This window comes from Rousettus aegyptiacus, unplaced genomic scaffold (genome assembly GCF_014176215.1).
Source record: "Rousettus aegyptiacus isolate mRouAeg1 unplaced genomic scaffold, mRouAeg1.p scaffold_m13_p_4, whole genome shotgun sequence".
Taxonomy (NCBI): Eukaryota; Metazoa; Chordata; class Mammalia; order Chiroptera; family Pteropodidae; genus Rousettus; species Rousettus aegyptiacus.
In genome coordinates this window covers 153,560,188-153,585,011 of record NW_023416307.1, presented here as the reverse complement: position 1 = coordinate 153,585,011, position 24,824 = coordinate 153,560,188, and the positions used below count along the sequence as shown (strand labels likewise).

The window sequence follows — 24,824 nt, the reverse complement described above, 5'->3', positions numbered from 1 at the left end:
TCTCCCCGGAGCGAGGTCGTGGCCATCACCCTGGCCAGGAGCAGGGAGCCCTCCGCCCACTTCTCCCTCATTCTGGCTCCCTCTCTGCTCTCTCTCCACGGTGATCAGGATCCATACTCATACGGGATCACCGCACAGGGGGCAGGGGGCGCCGGCAGATTTCCCGCTGTGTCACAGGGGACAATCGGCTCTGTCTGGGTCCCCTCATCACTCCGTGGCGCTTCCGTGAGGACCCAAGCCGCGGCTGACGCGTGGGTGGGGCCAGACAGTGCCGGGTCCACAGGACGGGGTCAGCGCTTGCTGAGATCAAGAGCGGAGGAGCCCCCGGGCCTCGGCGTGCACCCCGAGCTCCCCGGGGAGTCCTGTGGAAGAGCCCGGGCTGCGGGCTCATGGGGCGGGGAGGGGCTCAGGCCTTTGTCTCTGCATCTCACTCACTGTGCGACCACAGGCAGCCCTCGGTTGACCTGTTTTTTAGAGCAGAAACAGTGATTTTCTTAACTCACAGAACCGTTGTTATAGTCACATGAGGTGAGGTCACCGACAGGTCCGTTTGGAGTTAAAAGTGCCATCCACATGCTGTGGATTATCACCTGGTCCCTATCCTGGGATGGCGCCCCGCCCCCCGAAAGCCCCACACCGAAGGCCTCCCGACCATGACTCCCGACCACGACCAACGCAGGCAGCGGTGAGCCGCAAACCGGTCCTCCCGGAGGGAAAAGTGCCCTGACTCACAGCTTCGCTCACTTTCAAGGTGTCAACACCCCCACCACGACTGAGGTCGAGCTGCCAATGCTTCGAGAACCTACCACAAAATCCTTACTATTTAACAAGCAGGTCTGTGCCCAGCCAGCAACCAACCTCGCGCCGCGGGCAGGGCCAGGAACCAGGCCCGGACTCTCCCGTCCGCCAGGCCAGGGACCCAGCGTGAGTGGACCCCTGGAGGACCCTCTCCTGCCTCACTCCCCCTGGAGCCCGCTCCGCCCCGATGCCACGCTTCCGCTTCAAAACCCCTCTTGGGGTTGGAAGCCAGAGGACTCCGCAGAGGGCCCGGTGTGGTTGCCTTTACTGCTGATGGGCGGGGAGGGCTCAGCGTGGGCCGGTCCTTGAGCCGACAAAGGGTCGCTGTGTGGATCCCGGGGGTGGAGAGGGATGGGGGGAAGAGAGTCAGCCCCCCGCCCCTGCCTGTGAAGCACCACCTCCTGCCGACGTACGGCGGCTGGTACCTCTGCCCCCTTCTGCGTGCTCCTTGTTTTCACGTCATGCTGTCGGCTCAGCGTTCGGAAACTTGCACCTTCAGGAAGATTCCGTGAGGGCTGCCCCAGAGGTGGAGGCCGAATTAACGGGAAATGCAGGACTCCACGCGCACAGGCCCCGAGCTGCCCGGCATGGCCAGGCCTGGGCCTTGCCGTTTCTCAGGCCAGACATGTTGCAGGCGGGATCCTTCGCGGGCCTCCTGCCCTTCCCCCTCCTCAGTCACTCCTTCGTCCAACCCTTATTGATCATCGAGGGCCCGTCGCACGCGCAGGGCCAGCTGGATTGGGGGGTGACTCTGGTGGGTTTGGTGGAAAGGGGTAGAAATATGAGAAGGTTGTAGAGGGAGCGGAGGAGTGGCATTTCAGACGCACTGAAGAGATGCCGGCGGGAATCGCGAGAGGACCTGTCCGGCGGGCGGACAGACGCCTGGTGTGGGGCTCAGGATAGAGGAGGTGACTTTGTTCATCTTTCCAACAAGACTTCCAGGCCAGAAAGCCCTGAGCGACCTTTCGTTGTCCCTCATAGCCAGGTACCTGGTCACTGGTCACTGAGGCTGTTTCTTCTACCTGATTATTCTCCCCATAGAAACCCTACCCCTCCCGTCAGGTGCCAAGGTCAAAGGCTCTTCTTCAGACTCTTCGGGAGCCCTCATGATGGGAACCAGGGGTCTTTCCTCTCCTGGTTCCCACTCTCCCTGTTTAGGCTGCTTTGCCTGTTCCCAGGCGGCCTGTGTGTCAGAAGCGCCTGGCTGTGCCCCCAACCCCCCAGGCTCCACTGTGCCATGAGCTCCTGAGGGCAAGGACGGACCCTCGCTGTTTGTGGCATGAATGAATGGATAAATCAGTGTTGACTGTAGATCAGCTGGACTTTGTTTGGCTTCTGGGCAGATGCACCCCTACACCAGCTTCCTTTGCAGATGGCCTTGGAGGGCTTTTCTGGTGTGTCCAGCAGAACACATGCCTGGCTGGGGGGGCGGATCATCCCCTGCAAACACAGCAGAAAAGCAGCCTGCCCTGTTGCTGACCCCAGTCCTGCCTCCAGGGCACCCCTTAATCTCGGCGTCTCAGTTGTGGCCCTAGGCACTCTGTGTTCCTGCCAAAGCTGTCCCAGACATCAGAGGGTCTAGAAGCCTCTGCCTTTCCAACCCATCCTTTCCCTAAGTTGCACTCAGAGAGACACAGCGTGTGACATTTCTTAATTCTTTTATAATCATGGAGAGGCAAAGCCCAGCTACTAATCTAACCACAAGATGCTTTGGCACTCCTGCTGAGAATTAGTCAATTTTTCATTTCTTCACTATTTTTGAAAGAGCTTAGTGCAATTATTGATGAAAGCAACTTTTAACGTTGCGATACTACGTTTCCAAACAATGAGAGACCCTGGATCTGTCACCCAAAACCCAGCTGGGGGTTCCAGCCCTGAAGCCGGGACCCCAATCTGTGTCTCGGCCAGATCCCCGCCCAGGGTGGGATGGGATCCACGGCCTCCTTGAGAGCCTTACAGACTCGGGCGGGGGCCGCTTCTCCATGCGGGGGCCACAGTGCCCACCCACGGTGCTGCTTTCCTGGGTGCTGCCGATCTGCTCCGGGAAGGGCAGAGTCAAGGCCAGCTTTTCCGGACAAGCAGATTTCAGGCTCACGCGCCGGGCAGAATGAGCTGACGAGAGGGGCTGTCGAGGTGGTCTGCGATCCCTCCGGCTCTTAGGGCCTTACTTCTTCCCTCAGAGTCTCTGGGAGCTAAGCTCACAGTGGCACACGCAAGGTGGCCTGCCCTTGCCGAGGCCTCCGGCATGTCCCGCTGCATGCATGGTGCCCCATTCCATGCGACGCCCCCAGGGATGGACGTTTAGTTTGCTTCCAGTCCATTAATGACCATGCGGTGCTGCCCTGGGCACCGTCGTATGGAGGCCATTGCACGTCACGGGAGTGTAGTTTACAAGACGTATTCTTGGAAGCAGAATTCTAACGTTAGGATTCAAAAATAGCTTCCAAAAACGGGGAAGGAGCCGGTCAGCTCAAGCATAGAGGACAAAATGTGACACATTGGACTGAGGTTCCCATTGCCCACCTCGTCCTGCCATAAAACAAAACAAAACGAACGAAAGGAAGGGGCAGGGATAGCCTTCTCTTTGGCAGACGAGGGGACGGGGGACAGCCATGGGGCCCTGGGCGGTGGTTCTGCCCCTAGAGGCCTCTGGCTCTGTGTCTTAGGAAGCTGGGTTGTGGTCTCAGTAGGGCCGGGAGGACCCCGGGGCGGCCCGGGCCAGACTCTGGGCAGCCTCCGCTATCTCTCCAGCTGGCCACGCTGCTGCCGACCTCAGGCTGGGCAGTGGGTCCCCTGTAGAGCCCAGGCTGGCTGCTGAGCCGAGGTGGAGGCGGAGGTGGGGCCCCCTGCCCTAGCTGGCTCCCAGGCACTTCGGATACAGGCTGCTGAAGGAAAGTTTGGTGTCGTAGTCCAGAGGATGCACAAATAGTCACCTTAGGACTTCCGGTGTGTGTCCCACCTCTAGGAGGCACTGAGACCAGAGGGAAGACCAAACTCAGGGGCTGCAGCTCCCCATGGGCTTGCAGAGTAATGGGAGGGAAAGGGTGGCCCCATGGGAGCATCAGGGCTGACCTGGGCGGTGGCTGTGGGCTGGGTTTCTTCTCTCCTGGTGCCAAGCCTGGCCCAGGCACTGTTCCTTCCCGGCCCCCCTCTGTCCCCTCCCCCACCACCCCAGGGCTCTTCAGCCTCCAGGAACTAGGTGAGGGGAGGGAAGAGGGGGCCCTATTGGGCCACAGGGCGGGGCCAACCCCATGAGGTTACCAAGCCCTGGATAAAGGGGTGCAAAGCAGGTGCAGGGAGCAGAGGCTTGGTTTGCTGGAGTCTCCTCAGGCCCTAGATATGAAGCTCCTCTTCTCTGCCCTGCTGTCCCTCTGGGTCCTTGGTGAGTGAGGGTACCTGGGGGTGTGCCCCCCTCTGCCGGGCGTCCTGGTCCGTGCACCCCTCCGGGCGGGGCCGTGGTCATTGCACCCACGGCGTGGGGGCCATGTTACTGCGTCCCTCTGTGTGGGCGCGCGGGAACCTGCCCCTGCAGGGCTGGCACACAGTGCCTGCCGCCCCGGAGGCACCAGGGCTTGGGGTCGGATCCCTCCACCAGCTGGGGGAGGAGCTGGAGCACCCGCTGCTCCTCCAAGCCCGTGGCCGGAAGCCTAGAGCTGCGTTGTTTCCCCAGACCTCGCTCCCTTTTGTCCGACCCATAGCACTGTTCCATGCGGTTTACATGGGAGGAAAATGAGACCCAGAGAGGGTGAGCCAGTTGCCCACGATGCACAGCAGACCTGGAGTTCAGCTCCCAGCCCCTGCCAGGGCCGTGTAACTCCAGAAAAGCAGAGCCTTTTGAGCCTTAGTTTCTTCATTTAAAAGAGGGTCCAGTCTATGGCCATGCCACTGCGAACACACCGGATCCCGGCTGAGCTCGGAGGCTAAGCAGGGTCGGGCCTGGTTAGTGCTTGGATGGGAGACCACCGAGAAAGACCAGGTGCTGTGGGTGTAAAAAAATAAAAAAGTAAGGGCTTGTAAGCTGACAAGGTCCTTGCAATCTGTGAGGTCAAGCAAGGGCTGCCTTGCCTGAAAAATATATAATGAAAATAAAAGACGGTCCAAACATCTACAGGGACTAAATAGAAGGGACTGAAGGGTCGCTAGCTCTGGGCTCGGGTACCGGAAGTGATTCCCGGGGCGCTCGCCGGCGACGTCCGCGTGTGATGCAGGGGTTCCGGGGTGACGCGAGCGTCTGAGGCGGCCGCGGAGCGGGCTGAGACCGGCGGCGGCGTGGGGGTCGGAGTGGAAGCCCCTCCCCTGGCTCCCACAGGTCCGTCCGCGCCAGCCCAGCCGCAGCGCCTCTGCCTGCTCCTGTCTCAGGACACCTGCTCCGGGCTGGGAGCTTCCCGGATGGCAGGGGGTGGTGAGAGAGCAGCAGTGCTCCCCAAACCTAGGGAGCACGTGCCTCCCCCGCCCCTGCCTTCTGGTCCCCTTCTCCAAATTCCTTCCCGTGGGTCATCCCTCTTTCCTGAGGCAAGACTGCGCCTGGCCAGGACTGACTGCTCAGGCCCAGCCTCCCTTCTGCTTTCTGACACGTGGCCCGCTGGGCCCACAGCACAGGGTTGGGGCCCCCGGGGAGAGGCCGAGGGGTAGGAAGCTTTGCTGTCCTGTAGGTGGTCACGCACCACCGTCTAGGATTCTGGCTCAGAGTAGCACTGCCAGGTTCCGTTTTCACTTGAATCTTTGGTTTTCTTGGCCTCACAGACATCTTCAGTTTAAAGCCTGTAGTCAATGGGATGGTGGCCAGCATCCCAAAGTGTCACTGGAACCCCCGTCCTGCCCCGAGGAAGGAACGGCAGCTACCTAGGGGGTTCCTGCGCCGCTGCCCCTGGGTGTCCTGGCCGGCAGAGGCCGGGTGAGGCCAGGGCGTTCCACGTCTGCACAGAACGGGTCTGAGGACGTGTACTTTCGGGAAGATTCCGTCCAGGCGCAGGTGGGAAGCATCCCAGTGGCTGACAGAGTTCAGGTGCCAGGTCGGGCATATGAGAGCGCCCAGACCCAGACCCGCTTCAGGGAGCACTTGATCTCGAGGGGGGTGGGCACGCACCTTTGGAGCGGGAAGGGATGAACGGAGTGGTGGATCCGCACCCCGCCCCTGGCGTGTGGGGGGCTGGGGACTGTGGATCTCGGAAGACCCCGGTGGCCCTTTGGCGTCCTGGGTCAGCCGCTCCCAGGGGAGGAAGCAAGCTCTGCCCCAGTTCCCCACCTTTCCTGCCACTGCTCACCCCTCCGCCCAGCTTGAGGTCCGGTCTTCCGTTTTCCTCTCTCCCTTCACCCCGCGGGGTCCCATGCCAGCCCCGAGCTAATTTCCTCCAGCAACGCCCTATCCCTGCCCCCTTCTCCATTCCTGGTGCTTTTCGGTTTGACTCCCAGCTCTCGGTCCACCCTCCCCCCCACCCCAGGCAGAGATGAGTTCTACTCTCTATGAGTCACAGCACTGAAGGCTTTCAGGATCTGATCCCCAGACCTTTACCAGCCGCAGCAGCCTCTAACGCAGCCAACCTAGAAAAGGCAGGCTGGCCTGCTGGTGGTGGCCGGGTTACGCCTGGCTGACTGCCTCGGTTCAGGTCCTTGATCCAGCGCTTATTAGTTGTGAGACCTCAGGCAAGCCGCCTCACTGGTTGTGACCACAGCGTCCTCACCTGAGGATAGTTGGCGGAGTTCACAGTAAATAGAGGCTGAGAGGATCAGCGGAGAGAGAACAACAGGTGAAGCGCTGAGTAAAGCACCTGGCCCAGAACGTGCTTTTGCAACACGGGCTGTGCACACGGACCCATTGTTCCCGCCTTCTGGGACGGCCCCCCACCCCATTACTGCCTGAGGGCCTCACTCCGGGTTCTGTCTTTGTTCTTTTCTAAAGCATTATTCACACTTAGCTTCCTCTTTTTTTTTTTTTTTTTGGCTTTTTGCTTCTCCAGATGAGAGGCGAGGTCTGGTCCTGTCTGCTTACGAGTGCCTCTGTGTGACACGTAGTGCCGTGTATACGCAGGACGTCCAGTAAATGCTACCGGGTCGCAAATGGCTGAATCTGGTGGGGTTAATTTTCACTGAAGGACAGTTCCCCGAAGTAGTCCCAGGATAAGTTACATGCCCCGGGGTTTCCTTGGGTCAGTAGCTGGCGGAGGAGGCGAATGGCAGCGTGCCCCTGAGTCCTGGGGCCGCAGGTCTTCTCACACCTCTCTGTGTGCCTCAAATACCGTGGTGGGTCCGACTGTGCAGACGGGCGTGGCTCAGGGGTAGAGGTGGCAGCTGGCCGAATGTCCTGCCCGGAAGCACGAAGGGGAAGGGGGCTTTTGCGACCACGTGCTTTTGCTTTTTGTTTTTAACAGCTTTACTGGAGTGTAATTTACATCTCACAAAATGCCCCTATTTCAGGTGTACAAACTCGAAGATTTTTAGTAACTTTAGCCAGCGGTGCAACCGTCACTGCAAATCAGATTTAGAATATTTTTTCATTCCCCGCTCCCCCCCCCCCCCCCCCGCAAAATGATTCCTTCCGTCCTCCGTTGATAATATAGCTCATCCTCATTCTCACCCCAGCATCAGGCAACCACTAATCCACTTTCTGTTTCGGTAAATGTGCCTTTTATGTGTTAAGGGGGGAAATATTCAAATGGTGACTTCTGCTTGCTTGTTTAATGTTTAACTGGAGTATAGTTCTAGGAGATATCCTGTGCAAAGATATGCTAATGGCTAACTCCTGCTTCTGTAAACCTGCTTGCTTGTTTAATCTAATTGTAGGCTTTATAAGGGACCTCCTCTGAAAGCTCGGGGCTGACTCTAGTGGGGAGAGTCAGTCGCCGGCCGGCTAATAAGGGCTCACAATTCATCTCCGGTGGCTCCGTGGGTCTTAAATTTGATGGCGCCACAACATATGGACATTTCGTGTGAGTGGAATCCTATAATGACATGTGGTGTCTCGAGTCTGGCTTTTTTCGCGTGGCATAAATGAGGCTCATTCATCTTGTACTGCGTGTCAGTAGTTCTTTTCTTTTTGTTGCCAAATCCCATCACACTGTATAGACATAACACGTTTTGTCTAGCCACTCACCGGTTGTTGGTCGGTCATTCAGGTGGCTCCCACTTTTTGGCTGTTCTGAATTGCGCTGCTATGAATATCCATGCAGGAGTCTATATGTGGACACATATTTTTATTTCTTTTGGGTATATTTTTAGAAATGGACTTGCGGGGTCACGTGGTAGCTCTGCGTTTAACATTTTGGAAAACTACCAACCTCTTCCCCAAAGTGGCCCCACTGTTTTACATTCTCAGCCACACACGAGGGTCCCCGTGTCCCCACATCCTCACCGACCGACATTCGTCATCCTCCGTTTTAGTTATAACCGTCCCAGTGGGTGCGAAACAATGACCATCTCGTCGGGCCTTTAATTTACATCTCCCTAATGACGAGTGATTTTGAGCATCCTCTCACGTGCTTGCTAGCCAGTCATCTCTCTCCTTTGGAGTGATGTCTGTTCACACCTTTTGCCCATTTTTTAATTGGGTTGTTTGTCTTCCTGTTACGGAGTTGTCAGAGTTCTTTATAAGTGTTTTCTCCCAGACCATTGCTCGTGTTTTAATTTTAACCGTCTTTTGAAACACAAACGTTTTGAATTTTGATATGTTCAATTAATCATTATTTCTTATTCACGGACTGTGTTTCGGTGTCATAGATAATTAATCTTTGCCTAACCTAAGGTTGAGAAGTCTTTCTTTTGTGTTTTCTGCTAAAAGTTTACATGCTCTTTCTCTCACGGTAAATTTTGTGATCCACTTAGAGTTAATTTTCGTGCGTGGGGTGAGGTAGGGGCTCTCAGTTTATCTTTTCGTGTATGGATATCTAATTGTGCTAGTGCCATTGTTAAACTGCCTTTTCTACCAACTGTCTTAGCATCTTGGCCAAAAATCGATTGACCGTAAATGTAAGAATTTATTTCTGGACTCTCAAGTCTATTTCATTGATCTATATGTCTATCTTTATGCTAATACCAAACCGTTTTGATAACTATAACTTTATAGTATGTTTTGAAATTAGGAAGTAAAATTCCTTCAGCTTTGTTCTTAGTCAAAATTGTTTATGGCTATTCTATATAAATTATATAAATATAAGTTAAATCATAAAATTATTTTAACTCTTTTATGCAAATTTATTTATTCCGTGTGAAGTTTAGAACCTGCTTATCGATTCCTGCAAAAAATAAAAAAAACCTGATGGAATTTTGATAGACATTGAATGGTTTCTCTATGTCAGCTTAGGGAGAATTACCATATTAACAATATTGAGTCTTGTAAAGCATGAACATAAATGTCTCTCCATTTATGTAGAGCTTTAATTTCCTTCAGCAAAGTTTTGCAATTTTTAGTGTACAAACCTTACACTTTTTGTTAAATATTTTTCTTAGTCTCATTCTCTTCGATGTTATTATGAATAGAATTGCACTTTAATTTCATTTTTGGATCATGCAATGCTTGTACGCAAAAAATAGAATTGATTTTTTATGTCGCTCTTGTATCCTGTGACCTCATACTTGTTTATTAGTTCTGATAGCATCTCGTGGACTCCTTCGGATTTTCCACACAGAGGATCATGTCGTCTGCTAATGAAGACCGTTTTACTTCTTCCTTTCCAGTCGGAATGTCTTTTATTTATTTATTTTACTTGCCTTATTGTTGTGGCCAGGACCTCCAGTACTGTATTGAATAGAAAATGTGAGACGGGTCACCCTTGCGTCATTCCTGATCTTAGGGTGAGAACATCCGGTCTTTCACCATTTTAATGTGATGTTCACTGTAGGTTTTTCATGGATGCCCTTGACTAGGCATCCATATGGTTTTCAATTGCCGTGTGCAAATCTGGTTCAGCCTCCTCCCTAATTGCATAGATTCCAGCAACAAAGGCCGGCTTGGCAAGAGAACCAGTCTTTCTGTTACAGGAATGAATGGCGGTAGCTCAGGTGCACTGACCCATCTGGTACACCACTTACTGCAGCTACTGGCGAGGAGTCAGGTGCATTTTCCTAAGTTCCTTCAGCGTCTCCTGCCGAAATGCTTAGAGACAATCTAGAGGCAACTGGATTCTAGGCTGGACTTGGCTGCTACTAAACAGCTAGTTGCTCAGCCTCCTCCAGAGCCAGTTTCCATGCTGGAAGCAATAATCCCTCTCCTCTCCACCTCCCGAGTTCAAGTGGGACAAGGGAGGTAGAAGGACTCCATAAATGAATGCGTGGGATCCTCATCGTTTTTCTAGGAGTGGAAAGTGCGTCAATCATAGGAAGAAAAAGAACCCCGAGGCTCTGATTGTCTCCTCTAACTTACTGAGAATCGCGGCCCTCTGGGCAGGACAGAGTGCTTACTAGGCCAGCAAGACACCTCCCCCTGAGGAGAGTGGCCTGACTTTGCCGCAGAATGGACAGGGAAGAGGGGGACGGGGGGAGGGGAGTAGAGAGAACGGAGGAGTCTGGGAAACTCCGTCGGAGGGTGAGGCAGTCCCTGCCACGGGTAGTGCTCAAACCCTTCCTCCTTTGCCTTTCTCCCAGGACTGTGTCTGGCCGCCTCCAAGAGAGGCCTTCGATGGTGCAACACATCCAAAGCAGAGGCAGCGAAATGCAGCAAACTCCGACGGAATTTGAAAAAAGTGAATGGCCCCCTTATCTCCTGCTCAAGGAAACCCTCCCACACTGACTGTATCCAGGCCATCGCGGTGAGTGGGCGCCCTGTGTGGGGCGGGACCAAGCTGAATGGAGGGGAAGGGGAAGGAATGGAGCAAAATGGAACATGTGCCCTCCCCTCCACTCTTGCTTTTCTTCCCCGGGGGGGGGGGGGCGTCAGGGGGCAGCAGTCCTCTCTCATGGGACACAAGGCTATTTTGAAAGCAGAAATCAACATTCCAAAGTGAAGAGACCAATACTTTGTTGATCACAGCTGTGCAATAATAACGACACTACAGCGGTCATATAGGATGAACCTGTAACGCTGACAAAAGCCAAGATTACTTCCGGAAGACCATTTCCTCTAAACCCTGAGAGAAACAAACTCAGCCGGTCATCGTCCCCATGTCACGTGGCGGGGCAGGGCCTGCCAGGGCACTGGGTGTGGGGAAGACGTTTTCAGAGAGAGAAAAAAGGGAATCATGACTTGTGGATGATTTCAGATCCCTTCTGTTTTTCGAAGCAAAAAGATCTACTGAAATAATTTTTACTTATTCACTCAACAGACATCTTCTCTGTGCCGAGGTGCGTGTCCTTGACTCTGGCAAAGAGCGGGTCATCTGTGTAAAAGTTTCCAATAAGATCTAGGGTAACCGAAACAGTATTGAGGGGAAAAATCCAGTTTGAGCGATGGTTTAGGATATTATTTTACAATCGTGGCCTGTGGACACACAGCACCATCATTTCCTGCTGGTTTAAAATGCAGATTCTTCAGCCCTATTCTGCCCCATTCCACGTGAATATCTGTGAATGAGTTCTCAAAGTCTACCTTTTAATCAGCATCCCATTTGGAACCAGATCTACATACCATACATCAAAATAAAGTTGAGGTAGATTAAATAATTAAAAAGAAAATGTGTATTATTGAAAAACTGGAGGAGATATTAATTAGCAGAACCACAGCAGAGAGAGAAATCTCTTAGGTTTTAGCAACAATGAGCTAAATCATTCAGTAAATGGACAGATATAAACGATTTAATTCATAGCCAGTAAAAACGTTTAAACAAAAATTTTAGAACGCCCCAGAGTAAATATGCGCCAGCTCTGACAAGTGATTCCTATTTTCATTCTGTAAAAAAACTAATTCGAATGGGTAAGAAATGCAGAATACCATGAGAAAAATGATATAAACAGAGTATTCGTAATAGGGAATTCATAATTGATAAAAATATTTACGAAATGTTCCTCTTAATAATCAGACCAGTGTGAACCTAAGCGATTCATTAACATTTGCACTTTCTAAAGTAGTAACGCTTAAAATGAAAGCCCATCTTGCTGGTGATTCTGTAGTGAAACTTATTCTCAGGGTCGGTGGCATTCTGAATTGGCATTACGAATTTTCTGGTGACAGCAGCTAATAAATACACATAATTATTGTCTGGGTGATTTCACAGATGCTTATTCCATGGCAACAGGTCATCAGAAGGGAAAAAAGCGATGAGGACAAAGCCGTCCATGAAAACATAGTCTTAATGGGAAAAAGTCAGAAATAACCCAATTGCTAAACATTTGGGGGGAATTACTTAATATATTATGGAACAACAACATTATAATAAAATACTATGAAGTCAGCAAAATCAATAAAGACTCTATAGAAGAAAATGTGGATGATTTTAGATGAATAAAGCAGCCCACAAAATACTATCCTTACCAGATCGCAAATACGAGAAATAGGTAAGCATGTGAGCAGTGATATACCGGAGAAGATGAACATGGTTAATTATGATAACTTTAAGATACCGTAATAGTTAAATTTTCTATCCAGTACAACAGGGCTTGAAAGAAATAAATATAGAGCGAAAACAGGGAAGGGAGCCTCCGGGACAAACGACTTTAAATATAGACTGTGAAGAGTGTGACCCACGGAGAGAGGCCGTGTGCCAAGCTCAGGAGGTAAAGCAGTTGGATTGGTCCTCATTGTCCTCAAAGAGGGCCCTGGGCCTGCGCCACCTCTCATAGGATGTGAGTGGACGTGACCGAACGATGACTCTTCTGCAGATCTTTGCAACCGTGGAGACTCATGACGTGGGATAGCCGCTCTCCTGGGTTAGGGCGGGCTTTCTCCTGAAGCTGGTCTGGCCTCTTTGCTTTCAGAAAAACAAGGCAGATGCTATGGCCCTCGATGGCAGATTGCTGTTTGAGGCAATCATGGACCCCTACAATCTGCGGCCTATAGCAGCAGAGTTCTCCGGGCCTGAAGCAAGTGAGTTCTCCCTGAGAACCCAGTGCTGGGGTGGCCGTGGCCTTGACCCTGGCCTTGGCGGGGTCAGGGTGGATGAGTTGCAGAGGTGGGGTCTCTTGCAGGGGGTGGAGTCGCTAGGCTCTTTGGGCCAGAGGCTGATCCATTGGGTGAGGATACTATATGCTCCCTGGGCAATCAGACACAAGGGTCCCCGTCCCATGACAGGCTCTGTCAAGGTGGGCTGTTTTTCTCCCTTGGGTCCAGGGCAAGAGCTTTCAATTCCCTCTGTCCCTTTGCAGATCCAGAAACCCACTTTTATGCCGTGGCCGTGGTGAAGAAGGACAGCTCCTTTCTGCTGAACAAAGTGCAAGGCGTGAAGTCCTGCCACTCGGCCTTCAACAGCTCTGTCGGGTGGGACGTCCCTATCGGCACAGTCCGTCCGCTCCTGAACTGGGCAGGGCCGTCCGAGCCCCTTCAGAAAGGTGACATGGCTGGGGGATTGTGGATGATCTCAGGCACGGGTCTCTACTCCAGTTCATACCTGGCCAGCCACCTCGGGACCACACAGTCAGTCACATGCAGGGTGACTCCAAGGTGGGAGTGAGGTTGACTGGCTTGACATACCTTGGCGGGGTTTGCTGCACGGGCTGCCCTTGGAAGCGGGGAGCTGAGTCTGCTCTCAGCCAAGGTGCGTCTCTGAGCTCCTGCCCTCACGCCAGAGGCCACACGTCTGGCAGGGTGGAGGGAGGGAGGCCTGCGGGACAGGGCACACTGGGAGGTGTGACCGGCTGTGGCCAGGGCTGGCTCACACTCTGCGGCCCATTTTTCTGTCTTCGACAGCTGTGGCCGAATTCTTCTCTGCCAGTTGCGTGCCCTGTGCGGATGGGAAACAGTACCCCAACCTGTGTGAGCTGTGTTCGGGGACAGGGGAAAACAAATGTGCCTGCTCCTCCAACGAACCATACTTTGGCGACTCCGGTGCCCTCAAGTGAGCGAGACAGTCTTCTTCTCCCCGGTGGCCCGAGCGCTACATGTCCTCAGGCCCGGAGACCTTTCCCCTGGCTCGGCCTGCTAGTGGGGGTCAGAGAGCAGGTCCGGCCCTCTCACCGCTGTGCAGATAGAGAAACTAAGTCCAAAGCGGTGACGACTTTGCCCACCGCATGTTCCCCGCAGCCCCCTGGGTCACACTTGTGCCTCCTCACCTCTGCACCAGCCTCAGGGGCAGTCACCTCGGTAGTGGCCCCCTCAGTCACCCCAGAGAACCCCCGCTGTCCTGGGTTCCACCTGCTGATTCTGTCCCCTCCCTGACCACAGAAGGACTGAAGGAGTCTTATCATGAGACAACCAGTCCCAGGCTCCCTGCTGGGTAAGATGGCGGAGCGTCCAGGCTGATGTAGGTGTGCCCTACCCGGACCTCCCCTCCGAGATGGGGGACAGTGAGCCGTGCCCGACCGGCCCCTGCACCCTCTCTGCCCCCATGCTGAGGCCGACTCTGCTCCTCTTCTCCCCATCTGCTCCTGGGCTCCGGCATTTTTGCAGAGGGCGGCTTCCCAACTTCTCTGTGGGCCAGGGCACATTTGGCCACTCAGTCCTGGGAGAAAGAACTTTATGGCCAAGGATACTGAGTCTTTTGTCCCCTGGTGTAAAGGCTTCAGAACTCTCTTTTACGTAGAAAGACAAAGTTTTGCCCTCTCAGCCCTTAAAGTGAAAGGTTGGGGCCTCTGGCCAACACCTGAGCCCTTCCTCTGCAGAATCTACCTGGAGGTCGACGCTGCCGCCTTCCCAGTTGGGGTGTCCCAAAGCCTCAGAGCCCTGCCCCCCAAGGAACAGACGCCCAGAGGAGACGAGCCCCCAGGGCCCTCCCCACAGGGGGGCATGAGGAAGCCACTGGGGAGGCCCACGCCATGCTGACCTTCCCGGTGCCTTCTCATTTCACAGGTGTCTGAAGGAAGGGGCCGGAGAGGTGGCTTTTGTCGCGAGCACAGTGTTTGGTAAGAGCAGGGCGAAGAGCTACGGGGCTGCCTCCTTTTTTCATAATTCTGAATGTTGAGCTATTATCAAGGTTCCCTACAGGGCACAGGTCTTATTTTATGTCATTTCGTCGTTTAAATGACTGGTTTCCTTTAAAGCTTCCACGCCTGCTGCTTTTCTCCTGAACCCCTCACAGACACCACACCAGGGCCTGGCCCTGTGCCCTGTGACACATACTCGCCCTGGCGAAGTGTCCGGTGCTGGTTCCGTTCTGGGCTCTACCACGCGCTGCCCGGGGTTCCCGCCCAGCGCTCTGCTGCAGAGGGTTCTCCACGTCGTGCGTCTCGTTAGGTGACGGTCCTAACTGTGGAGGAATGCCCCACAGAAGGCACCCACCGGATGTCACTCACCCGTCACCCTCGTGACGGCTCCACGAGCCCTGCCCTTATGTGCGCCCTCTCACTGTCCTGCTGGAGACGCCCCCGAGGGGCCACACACTGAAGTGCGGTGGCTGGGGAGGTGCAGGCTGAACGCCTTCCACTTGGGACCACTGGGGACAGACCCACCACACTCACCCAGGACCTCCAGAGACGGGCCCGCCACGGTCCGCCTAGGGCTCCCAGGTCACGCTCCGGAATTACACTCCTGCTGGCATTCTGCTACTGTCCTCATTTCCCCACGGCGTCAGTTTGGGGCATTTTTGACATATATATAGATATTCACACACACACACACATATATTTGTCTAAATGATAACTGGAAAGCAATGGATATCTCTGGTGGTTTAATTTGCATTTCTCTGACAGTTAGTGAGTTTGATCATCTCAATATATCCGCTAGGAATTTGGGCTTCCCTTTCTGATTTCATAATCTTTGACTGCATTTCTATTATGTTTCATGCCTGTTTCTTCGTGGTTTTGATTCAAAGATAGGAGTTCCTTCTATCTGGATATCAAGCCCTTGTTGGTTCTAGACTTTATTAAGATTTTTTCTCAGTTGAAAAAGCCTATCGATAGCATCCATGTTGAATGGAAGTCTTTGATATTGATAGGGTCAAAGGCATCTGTTTTGTGCTATTGGTTTGTACTTTTAGGGTATTTTAAGATGCCTTCTTTACTCCAAATCATAAAGATTTCCTACAATAAGATTTCGAGACAGCCCCCCAACATATATTTATCTATATGTACTCTACCTAGGAAATTAGATATGCATTGGGTTTCTATTTCCCCCCTTTATAGCGAGACCATTTTTCTTACAAAAACAGCTCTAAATTAGACCAGTTTTTCTCTACTGACGTGGGGAGCCACTCTACATCAAGTTGTATATCCATGGATCATTTTCTGAGCTATTTTGTATATTGGTGTATTTGTATTTTCTGCTTTTATCACCCTGGCTTGTACTGGGTCTTAATATCTGGGAGAGAGAAATGGGTGGGGAGGGGGGGTAGAGGTTATCACCCTATCATTTTTAATTTTTTAATTTTAAAACTAAAATGCTAGAATTATTTTGTTGAATTTCTGAACACTTCATACTTTAATGTTAATTATAATAGTTTTGAATTTAAATAGGCTGATGAAAAATTAAATATTTATAATGATAGACTGCCCAATCCCTGATTATAATAAATCTCCTTAGTTTGATGATACCTCTTTTTATACCTTTCTATTTTATTTTATTTTACATTAGTTTCAGGTGGATAGCACAGCGGTTAGACATTTACGTAAGTTTTGACGTGATGCCCGCAATTACTCTCGTCCCCTCCTGGCATCAAGCTCAGTTATTACAATATTATTGACTACATTCGCTATGCCGTACTTCACATCCTCGCGACTATGTCCTTAACCTCCAATCTGTACTTCTTAATCCCTTCACCTTTTTTACCCAGCTCCCCCACACCTCCTTCTCATCCAGCAGTCACCAGTTTGTTCTCTGTATCTATTGAGTCTGTTTTCATTTCGTTTATTTTGTTCCTTAGATTTCACGTATAAGTAAAATCACATGGTATTTGTCTCTGCCTGACTTATTTCACTTAGCATAATACCCTCCAGGTCATCCTCAATCCATAGCATTACAAATGAAAAGATTTTCTTTCTTTCTTTCTTTCTTTCTTTCTTTCTTTCTTTCTTTCTTTCTTTCTTTCTTTCTTTCTTTCTTTCTTTCTTTCTTCTCATCTCTCCTCTCTATCTCTCTCTCTCTTTATTCTCATATCTCTCTATCTTCTCTCTTTCTCTCTCTCTCTCTCTTTCTCTCTTTCTCTCTTTCTCTCTCTCTCTCTCTCTCTCTCTCTCTCTTTCTCTTTCTTCTTTCTTTTTTCATGGCTGAGTAATAGTCCATTGTGTTTATGTACCACATCTTCTTCATCCATTCGTCCACCGATGAGCACTCAGGTGGCTTTCATCTCTTGGCTATTGTAAATAGCGTTGCAGTGAGCGTCGGGCATATATCTTTTTGAATTCGTGTTTTGGTTTTCTTTAAATCCTCAGAAGCGCAGTTGCTGCTGAGTCAGAAGGTGGTGCTATCTTTCGTTTTTTGAGGAACCTCCGAGCTGTTTTCCATCGCGACTGTGCCAGTTCGCACTCCCACCAAGAGCGCGCGAGGCTCCCTCTTCTCCATGCCCTCGCCGCTTGTTTTCTTCTTATATCTTAGCACAGAACTTGAAAAATTTCTCTTTGTTGGCCTCATGCTTTTTTTACTATTTATTTAATAGTTTACTATCTATTTAATAGTTTCAGTTGCTATTACAGTATCTTATATTCTGCATTAGTTTCTGTTTGTTTTTTTGCTAATCCTCAAGATAACACTTGAGTTTTGTAGCGTTACCCTGCTGAACTTTCTGGTTAATTTTAGGAGCTCTTTCTTGGTTTTGTTGGCTTTTTTTTTTTTTTTTTTTTATGTAGGTGATTATAGAATCTTTTAAAAAATTTTCATTATAGAATCTTCAAATAGAGTTTGTCTTTTTCCTCTTAGCATTTATATCTCCTATTACTTTTGTAAATTGTGTAATCCAGACTTTCTGGTGTCGTGTTGACAGTGCATGCTTGCCTTGTTCCTTATTTTTAAGTGAATGTTTGAATTTTCTTCTTTTAGTATGATTTTGCTGTAGACATTTTGATAAAGGGCATTTATCAAGTTCAATAACTTTACCAAGTTCTCTATATTACTAGTTTTCTGAAACTAAAAAAAAAAAAAATCACAAATAGATATTGAACATGTAAATGCTTTTTTCAGTACCTACTAACACTAAGATGATCTCATGGTTTTCCTCCTTTAACCCATTACATCATGAATAACTAGCTTTTTTTGATGTTCGACCGCTTTTCTTAATGGGATAAACCGATAAACCGTAATTATGATTGATCCGTTTTTAAAATACGTTGTTAGACTGAGTTAGCTAACACATTATTTGGGATTTTTACATTTACAAGTAAAACGGGGCCATGATTCTTTCCTCCTGTACTTCTTTCTCTGGTTTTGAGATCGAGTTGGTACTAATCTCATAAAGTGACTTGATCAGGTTTCTGTTATCTGTTTCGAAGCCGTTGACATATGATATAGCTGAACAGTTCCAAACAGGGCTAAACTTACTCACATATAAACAGTCTTTCCCCTTTTTTTGGATGCACCTAGTGTTGGAAGGTGACTCAACTGTATTTCCTTCCTTAGATTTTTTTTTGTCATTTTTACTCCTTCTAGAGACGTGGGTAAGGCGGCACCCGCTGGCTGGCCCCGGGCTTGTTTTCATCATGTGACCCTTTGCTAGGTTGGGTTGCCATGAAACCAGGCGGGGTCTGGCTCAGCCTTCTTGGCTTGCCAGCATCGGGACTGGTACGATCCAGTCAGAGTGACGCCAGGCTAGCCGCCAAGGTTTTTGGGGCACTGTCTTTACCTTTCTTGGTGTCCTGGAGCAGTCTACTGCCTTTCTTGCCCCCAGTTTTGTCCACTGTGTGAGATGTCTCCTCCGGCTCGAAGTCCATGGAGGGAGGGGAATTAGAGTTCACGGTCACTGCCTGGGGTAGGCTCCTCTGGGCCCCACAACCTTCTTCTTCTTTTTTTTCCCCCCTAGAGACCGTGCAAGACAGGGCTGAAAGAGACCAGTATGAGCTGCTCTGCCCCGACAATACCCGGAAGTCAGTGGATGAATTCAAGGACTGCTACCTGGCTCAAGTCCCTTTCCACACCATTGTGGGCCGACGTGTGAAAGGCAACGAGGATGAGATCTGGAATTTTCTCAGCCAGGCACAGGTATCCATAGCCACAGTCCTCCTACCCGCTTGGGTTGGGTGCTGGGTGGTTCCTTCCTGCCGAAACAGGCCTTCGGTAGCCTCGCTGCACAGGAGCTTAGGAATTCAGTGGCCTGCTTGCCCAGGCTGGACTCCGGCCAGCAGAAACTAGGAAGCCCCTCTGACATTACCGACTGACAGCGTCTCGTTGGCTGGAGCAGAAGAGGGGGGAGTACGATGAGACACTCTCCGGACTCTGAGGTGCCTGGACACCAGCTATGCTCGAAAGCAGGGGTCCCTAACCTCTGGGCCGCAGACCAGTACGGGGCCGTGACCTGTTGGGAATCCGGCCGCGTAAGCGGGAGGCGAACGGCCGAAGAGCGAGCGGGAGCTTCGTCTGTGTCTGCGGCCGCTCCCCAGCGCCAGCGCCGCCGCCTCAGCTCCACCTCGGATCATCAGACATTAGATGCTCACGGGAGCACCGGTCCCTGGTGCCGAACAGGTTGGGGACCGCTGCTCCGAAGAACAAGCCAGAACTGAGCTGTGTCGCAGGGACGGCACGAGTCCCTTGCAGGGGGACGTCTCCCCGCCCTCAGAGTCATCCCTGAGTTCCAGGCGCTGTTTATCGACCTCGTGTTTTTGTTTCTTTCTTATCTGCTCCTGACATCATACATTCCATTTTTCCTTCATTAGGAGAATTTTGGAATTGGCAAGCATCCGACGTTCCAGCTCTTCGACCCCACTTCTGCGGAGAAGAACCTGCTTTTCAGAGATGACTCCAAAGGGTTTTTGAGGATCCCCTCAACGATGGATGCTGGGCTGTACCTCGGTTCCAACTACCTCAAGGCCGTCAGGGGCCTGAGAGAAAGTGAGTGAGGACAGGCCGGTGTGCGTGACGGGCCACGGCTGAGTGTGTCGGGGAGAATGCCCCGCACCCCGTCATGTGACAGCAGCGGGCCCTGCTGCGTAAGGGTGACCGCCCCATCTCCCTGCCGCTGGAGGTCTTCACTGTGCGAGGTCTGATGCAGGGGCGAGTGTCTTCCGTTGACCGAGTCAGGGCATTTCAATGAGTGGGCTGTCTCCAAACAAACACGCTGCCCCCTGGTTAATGCTTCCGGGTGTCCCCATGGACAGCAGGTTCCCCGGCCCCGACAGAAAAAATCAGTTTGCCTCTTATGAAATGAGAAATATGAACATGAACCAAGAGAGCTAGGGCCCCTCCCGGGGTGGTTCCCGAGGCCTGGGGACACACCACCCTGTGCCTGGACCCCCGTCTTACCTGGGGATTCATTCCACAGAGGGCCTGCTCTGCCTCGGCCCTTCCCCTCCTGGGGGGCTTGGAGTGGAGTCCGGGTGAATCCAGGGGTTGCATTATAGTTACCGGTGGTGACTGCGAGCCTTAGGGGAGGTCAGGGAGGGGCACGAGGTCCCCTAGGCCGGCAGTCTCTAACCTATTTGGGACCAGGGACTGGTGTCCTATGAGCATCTAATGCCTGATGATCCGAGGTGGAGCTGAGGCGGTGATGCCGGCGCTGGGGAGTGGCTGCAGACACAGAGATGAAGCTTTGCTCACTCGTGGGTCGCTCACCTCCTGCCGTGCCCCTGGTTCCTAACGGGCCACTGACCAGTACCTGTCTGCAGCCCCCCGGGGGGGGGGGTCAGGCCATTTCTTGGGGCTGCCACTGTTTCTGTGTCCTGGAGCTTTTATCCCGTGGAATCGCGGTGTTAGGCAAATCATTACACTTAAGATTGGAGGGTGGATTAGAAGCCAGGAGAATGAGAATGAGGAACAGCGGGACAGGGCCGCGGCTGGGAGCTGGGCGGAGGGGGTGTGGGGGCCAACGCCCGAAGACTCTCCCACCTCGGAGGTAGGTGCCGCGGGAGGGGCGAGCGGAGGGGCCCCGGCGTGGAGTCTGGGCCAGGAGGAGATGGGTCCCTCGCGAGGCCCAGGGCCCCCGGTGATGGCCGTGTCCCCCTGGGCAGCGGCGGAGGAGGCGGAAAGCCGGCGTGCGCGGGTCCTGTGGTGCGCCGTGGGCCCCAAGGAGGCGAGCAAGTGCCAGCAGTGGAGCGAGCAGAGCGCGGGGAAGGTGACGTGTGCCACGGCCAACACCACGGAGGACTGCATCGCCCTAGTCCTGGTAGGGCGCTGCCCGCCGCGGGACCCCGCGTCGCGTGCGCGCGGGACAGCGAGCCTCTGACAACCCCCCCCCCCCAGAGGCGGGCGTCTGCTTAGAGGGGCCGGGGCGCTAAGTCACGGTGCGGGGGCGGGGCGCGCGGCGTCCGCTTGGGGCCAGGGGGGACGCAGCGCGCCAACAGGAACAGCTTTCAGTTAAAAAAGCTGTTTATTGGAGGCCATCCAAGGACAGACAGAGAGACATCTACTAAAAGTTGAATTCGCAGTGAAAAACTGTCAAAAAATAAATCTCCAGACCCAGCTGGTTTCACTTATAAATCCTCCGGCCGCCTGTGGGTCCCCAAGATGATCCTTAGCTTCAGTAATTCCCTGCAGGGACTCGCAGGGCTCAGAAAGGCCACTAGTCTGCTACTTTAATGCGCCCTCAAATTCCTGCAGTTCTTTCCACATTGCCGAGCCCCACATGGGCGTCCCCTTTGATAGCCCAGTCCTCCACTGCCCTTCTGCCTGGCCATGTGACCGAGCCATTTGCCACCACCCGTGAGCTGGTAAACCCCAAGCATCGGGGAGAACAGCGCTCAGCGCTCAGCTCAGCCGGCGGACTGGCTCTGCCTGCTTCAGTTGGAGTTTCCCCTTCGCTGCGTGGGAATGCGATTCTGTCCGTTTACTTTGAAACTACCAGCCATACGCCTTGCAGGTCTTTGTCGGTTAATAACCGTTTGCAGGGCAGTGCTCAGGTGACAAGAGGGTCTAGCAGCTCCTCAGGGGATTCCAAAGTCAGCGGTAGGGTGAATACGATGAGCGCCCCTGGCATTCCTGCAGGAGCACGTTACTGGTACCCACCATTTCCGTTTTGTTACGGACCTCTTCCGAACAAAAAAACTGCCTTCCCTACAGTGTCTCTCCGCATCGCCCAAGACAGGATGGGTATTTCAGGCTTCAGAATTATTTTACATCCGTCCGTCAGTCATAAGGGCGGTTTCATATAATGTCCAACAGCAAGCCGGTAATTCTTTCTTAAGTATCACGTGTCTTACCAGTGCATTGCGAAATTTTCTGGTCGAAAATCCTAGAGGTCAGCTCTGGGTGGCACTCAGGCTTTTGTCATAAACTGCAGTCTTGTCTATGTGGGGCTAAAAGGGAATTTGTCACAGAATTTGTTGGTCCAGCACTCCGGCTTCTAGCATGTCGTTCATTAAAGTGGCATTCTCTTTTCGTCCAGTAGGTATTTTATACTATTGCAAATTAACCCGTACAAGCTCAGCCGATTCTATAGGTTTCTAACGAGCATGCCTAACTAATAATACCGGCTGAAGGGTAAGGTTGACATGCCTTCTATTTTATGATACTAGATAGTAGAGGTATTTCCCTTTCAGACATAATTTTTATTTCAATAATACATCTAGGTGAGGGAGACACACCACTCCTCATAAAATCTGTTCAAATATTCCAACGTTCATTCAGACTTCTACCTCAATCTCATCAATCCTTGCATCCGTACAGCCTCCCAAATTAACTGTAGCCCCCATTAAGACATCGCCAACGAGTTTTCGAATTACAAAACATTGGGGTCCCACGTCAAAGTGTCCTAGAAAAAATATCTTCTGTACCCCTTATCCATTTTGCCTACACACGAGCATATGGTCTTGGGTTCCCTGCCCCTTTCATCAATCCTAATGATGTTTGGGTTGTGGGACTGTTGCCTGAGTTAATCTGAGGTCAAGTTTCTTATTACCATATTTGCCTTCTGGCTTTTTAGATTCCTCCTGAGTAGCATAAACCAAGCAGATTTGTTTAGGGCTCTTTAATGTTGAAAGACCAGCAGGGTCTCCTACCTGGCCGACCACTCTCTGACCGCGCCACATTAAGGCCTTTGTTTGGATCCCACCAATGTCTGATTTCTTTATCCCATTTCTGGATAACCGTTTAAAGATTTCCACCCTGTTGGGACAAGTCCTTTGTTTCTTTGCTCCATAGTTCCCCCTTCTCTTGTGAATCAGCCTAATTGTCTTAGCTATCTAAAAGAAAAAAAAAAAAAAAAACAGACAAACCCTGTTTATTGTGGGTTTTCCACTCCTCTGATGATAAGAATGACTTGGAAAATGTAGAAAGGTTAAATAAATAAATACCGAAAACCTCATGTGACCTCACCCAGGGAGACGCCACAGTTAAAGTGCTGGTAATTTGTCAGTCCAGGATTTCTGGGTACGTGGATGCGTGGGCTGGCGACAATCCTGGATCATGCCAGTTAGGTAGTTTTTGAGTCGTTTTCACTTCATAGTATATCATGGCCACTTGAATACATATTCTTTGAAAACACCTTAGAAAAAATAATTTCAGGATATCGTTTATGTGGCTGTGGCTCAGTTGAGTCATGACCCTGTTCCTCTTTGTCCCCTTATTTTGTTACTGTTAAGGACCCTGTGATGATATCCTTGACTAGAAATCTTCGTCCACATCTCCAGCTGTTTTTAATATCATGGTAAAACATTTATTCCTGGGCCAAAGAGGGAGTTCGGGGAGCTCGATGAGTCCATGGCCTAGTTTGGAGTTCGGCCTTATTCATTCACGAGTGGAGCCCATTTCATTCCTTCTGCTCAGTCGCTGACCCAACTTCTGGATAGTGCTTTGTAGTGCTAATGAACTGAGCGGAGACAAGGCCAGCTGGCCCCATCTGTCTCAGTGGTGGGTAAGGCTGGTCCAGGAGGGCATCCCAAGAGTGCTCCGAGTACGGAAAGGGTTTTGTTCAGACCACAGAGAGTCGGCTCAGCCTGTGCCTGGTCATTCCCACGGGAGCGACAGCGTGAAAGGCATGTGGGGCTGGCAGAAAGGTCAGCGTGCGCACAGCGTTTCCTTTGGGGGCTCAGTTGAACCTCCCCCCGCCCCCGCCTCTGTGTGCTGCTTTGCTGAGACACCTGACGCCCAGCCGCTGTGGCAGAGAGCTGTGAAAATGGGGGGCGCGGGCAACGGCCTCACTGTGGTCCTGGTGGTTTGCTCTGTCTTGGCAGAAAGGAGAAGCCGATGCTATGAGTTTGGATGGAGGCTTTATCTACATTGCTGGCAAATGTGGTTTGGTGCCTGTCCTGGCAGAGAGCCGAAGTAAGTAGGGGGAGCATCCTCTCTGGTTGATTCCCTTTGGGCCATGGAGTGGGCGTGGGGAGGAGTAACCCCACTCGGTATGTCCATTAAAATGGATGGATACGTTCAAACGAGAGAATCAGGGGAAAGACTCAACAAAAGGGGCCGTGGTACCCACAGAGCCTCTTCTGTTGAGAACTGGCAAAGCACACGTTGGCTTCGTCTTAATTTTTAAAGATTTCAGTATACTATACATACGGAAAAGTACACATTAGCGTACCACTCAGTGCCATTTCACAAACCGGTGCGTCCCCAACCCCTAGTGCCCAGATCACGAACCCAGCAAGGTTCCCGAGTTCCCTCATGGCCTCCTGTCACCAGCCCCCTTGCTCCAGCAAGGGTCATGACCCCAGAATTCCAAGGACACAAATCAGTTCTGCCCGTGTTTGAACTTTGCGTAAAAGGAGTTGCACGATGTGTACCTTTCAATGTCTCTTGCTCAGTGTGATGCCTGTATCATTCATCCACACAAGCGCGTGTGGCTCTACCGCGATTATTTGTTCATTCTCCTGTGGATGAGCATCTCGGTCATTCCCAGTGGGCAGCTGTCGTAAACAGTATTGATTGCTGTGAACATCTGTGTCTATGTCTTTTCATGAACAAATACATGTATTTCTACTGCCTGGAGCCGCTG

At 51.7% G+C, this 24,824-nt stretch overlaps 1 protein-coding gene across 1 annotated transcript in view; it reads left to right on the top strand.

Annotated features, from left to right (window-relative positions):
* The first annotated feature begins 4,070 nt into the window (after window positions 1-4,070).
* Window positions 4,071-24,824, top strand: part of LTF (lactotransferrin) — a 32,868-nt gene continuing 12,114 nt past the window's right edge. The window contains exons 1-10 of the mRNA XM_016141363.2: window positions 4,071-4,180; window positions 10,375-10,538; window positions 12,640-12,748; window positions 13,027-13,209; window positions 13,568-13,715; window positions 14,666-14,718; window positions 18,762-18,940; window positions 19,612-19,786; window positions 20,902-21,056; window positions 24,061-24,151. Of these exons, the coding sequence (XP_015996849.2) occupies window positions 4,138-4,180; window positions 10,375-10,538; window positions 12,640-12,748; window positions 13,027-13,209; window positions 13,568-13,715; window positions 14,666-14,718; window positions 18,762-18,940; window positions 19,612-19,786; window positions 20,902-21,056; window positions 24,061-24,151 (1,300 nt within the window). The 5' untranslated portion in view covers window positions 4,071-4,137. The remainder of the gene's footprint in view (window positions 4,181-10,374; window positions 10,539-12,639; window positions 12,749-13,026; window positions 13,210-13,567; window positions 13,716-14,665; window positions 14,719-18,761; window positions 18,941-19,611; window positions 19,787-20,901; window positions 21,057-24,060; window positions 24,152-24,824) is intronic.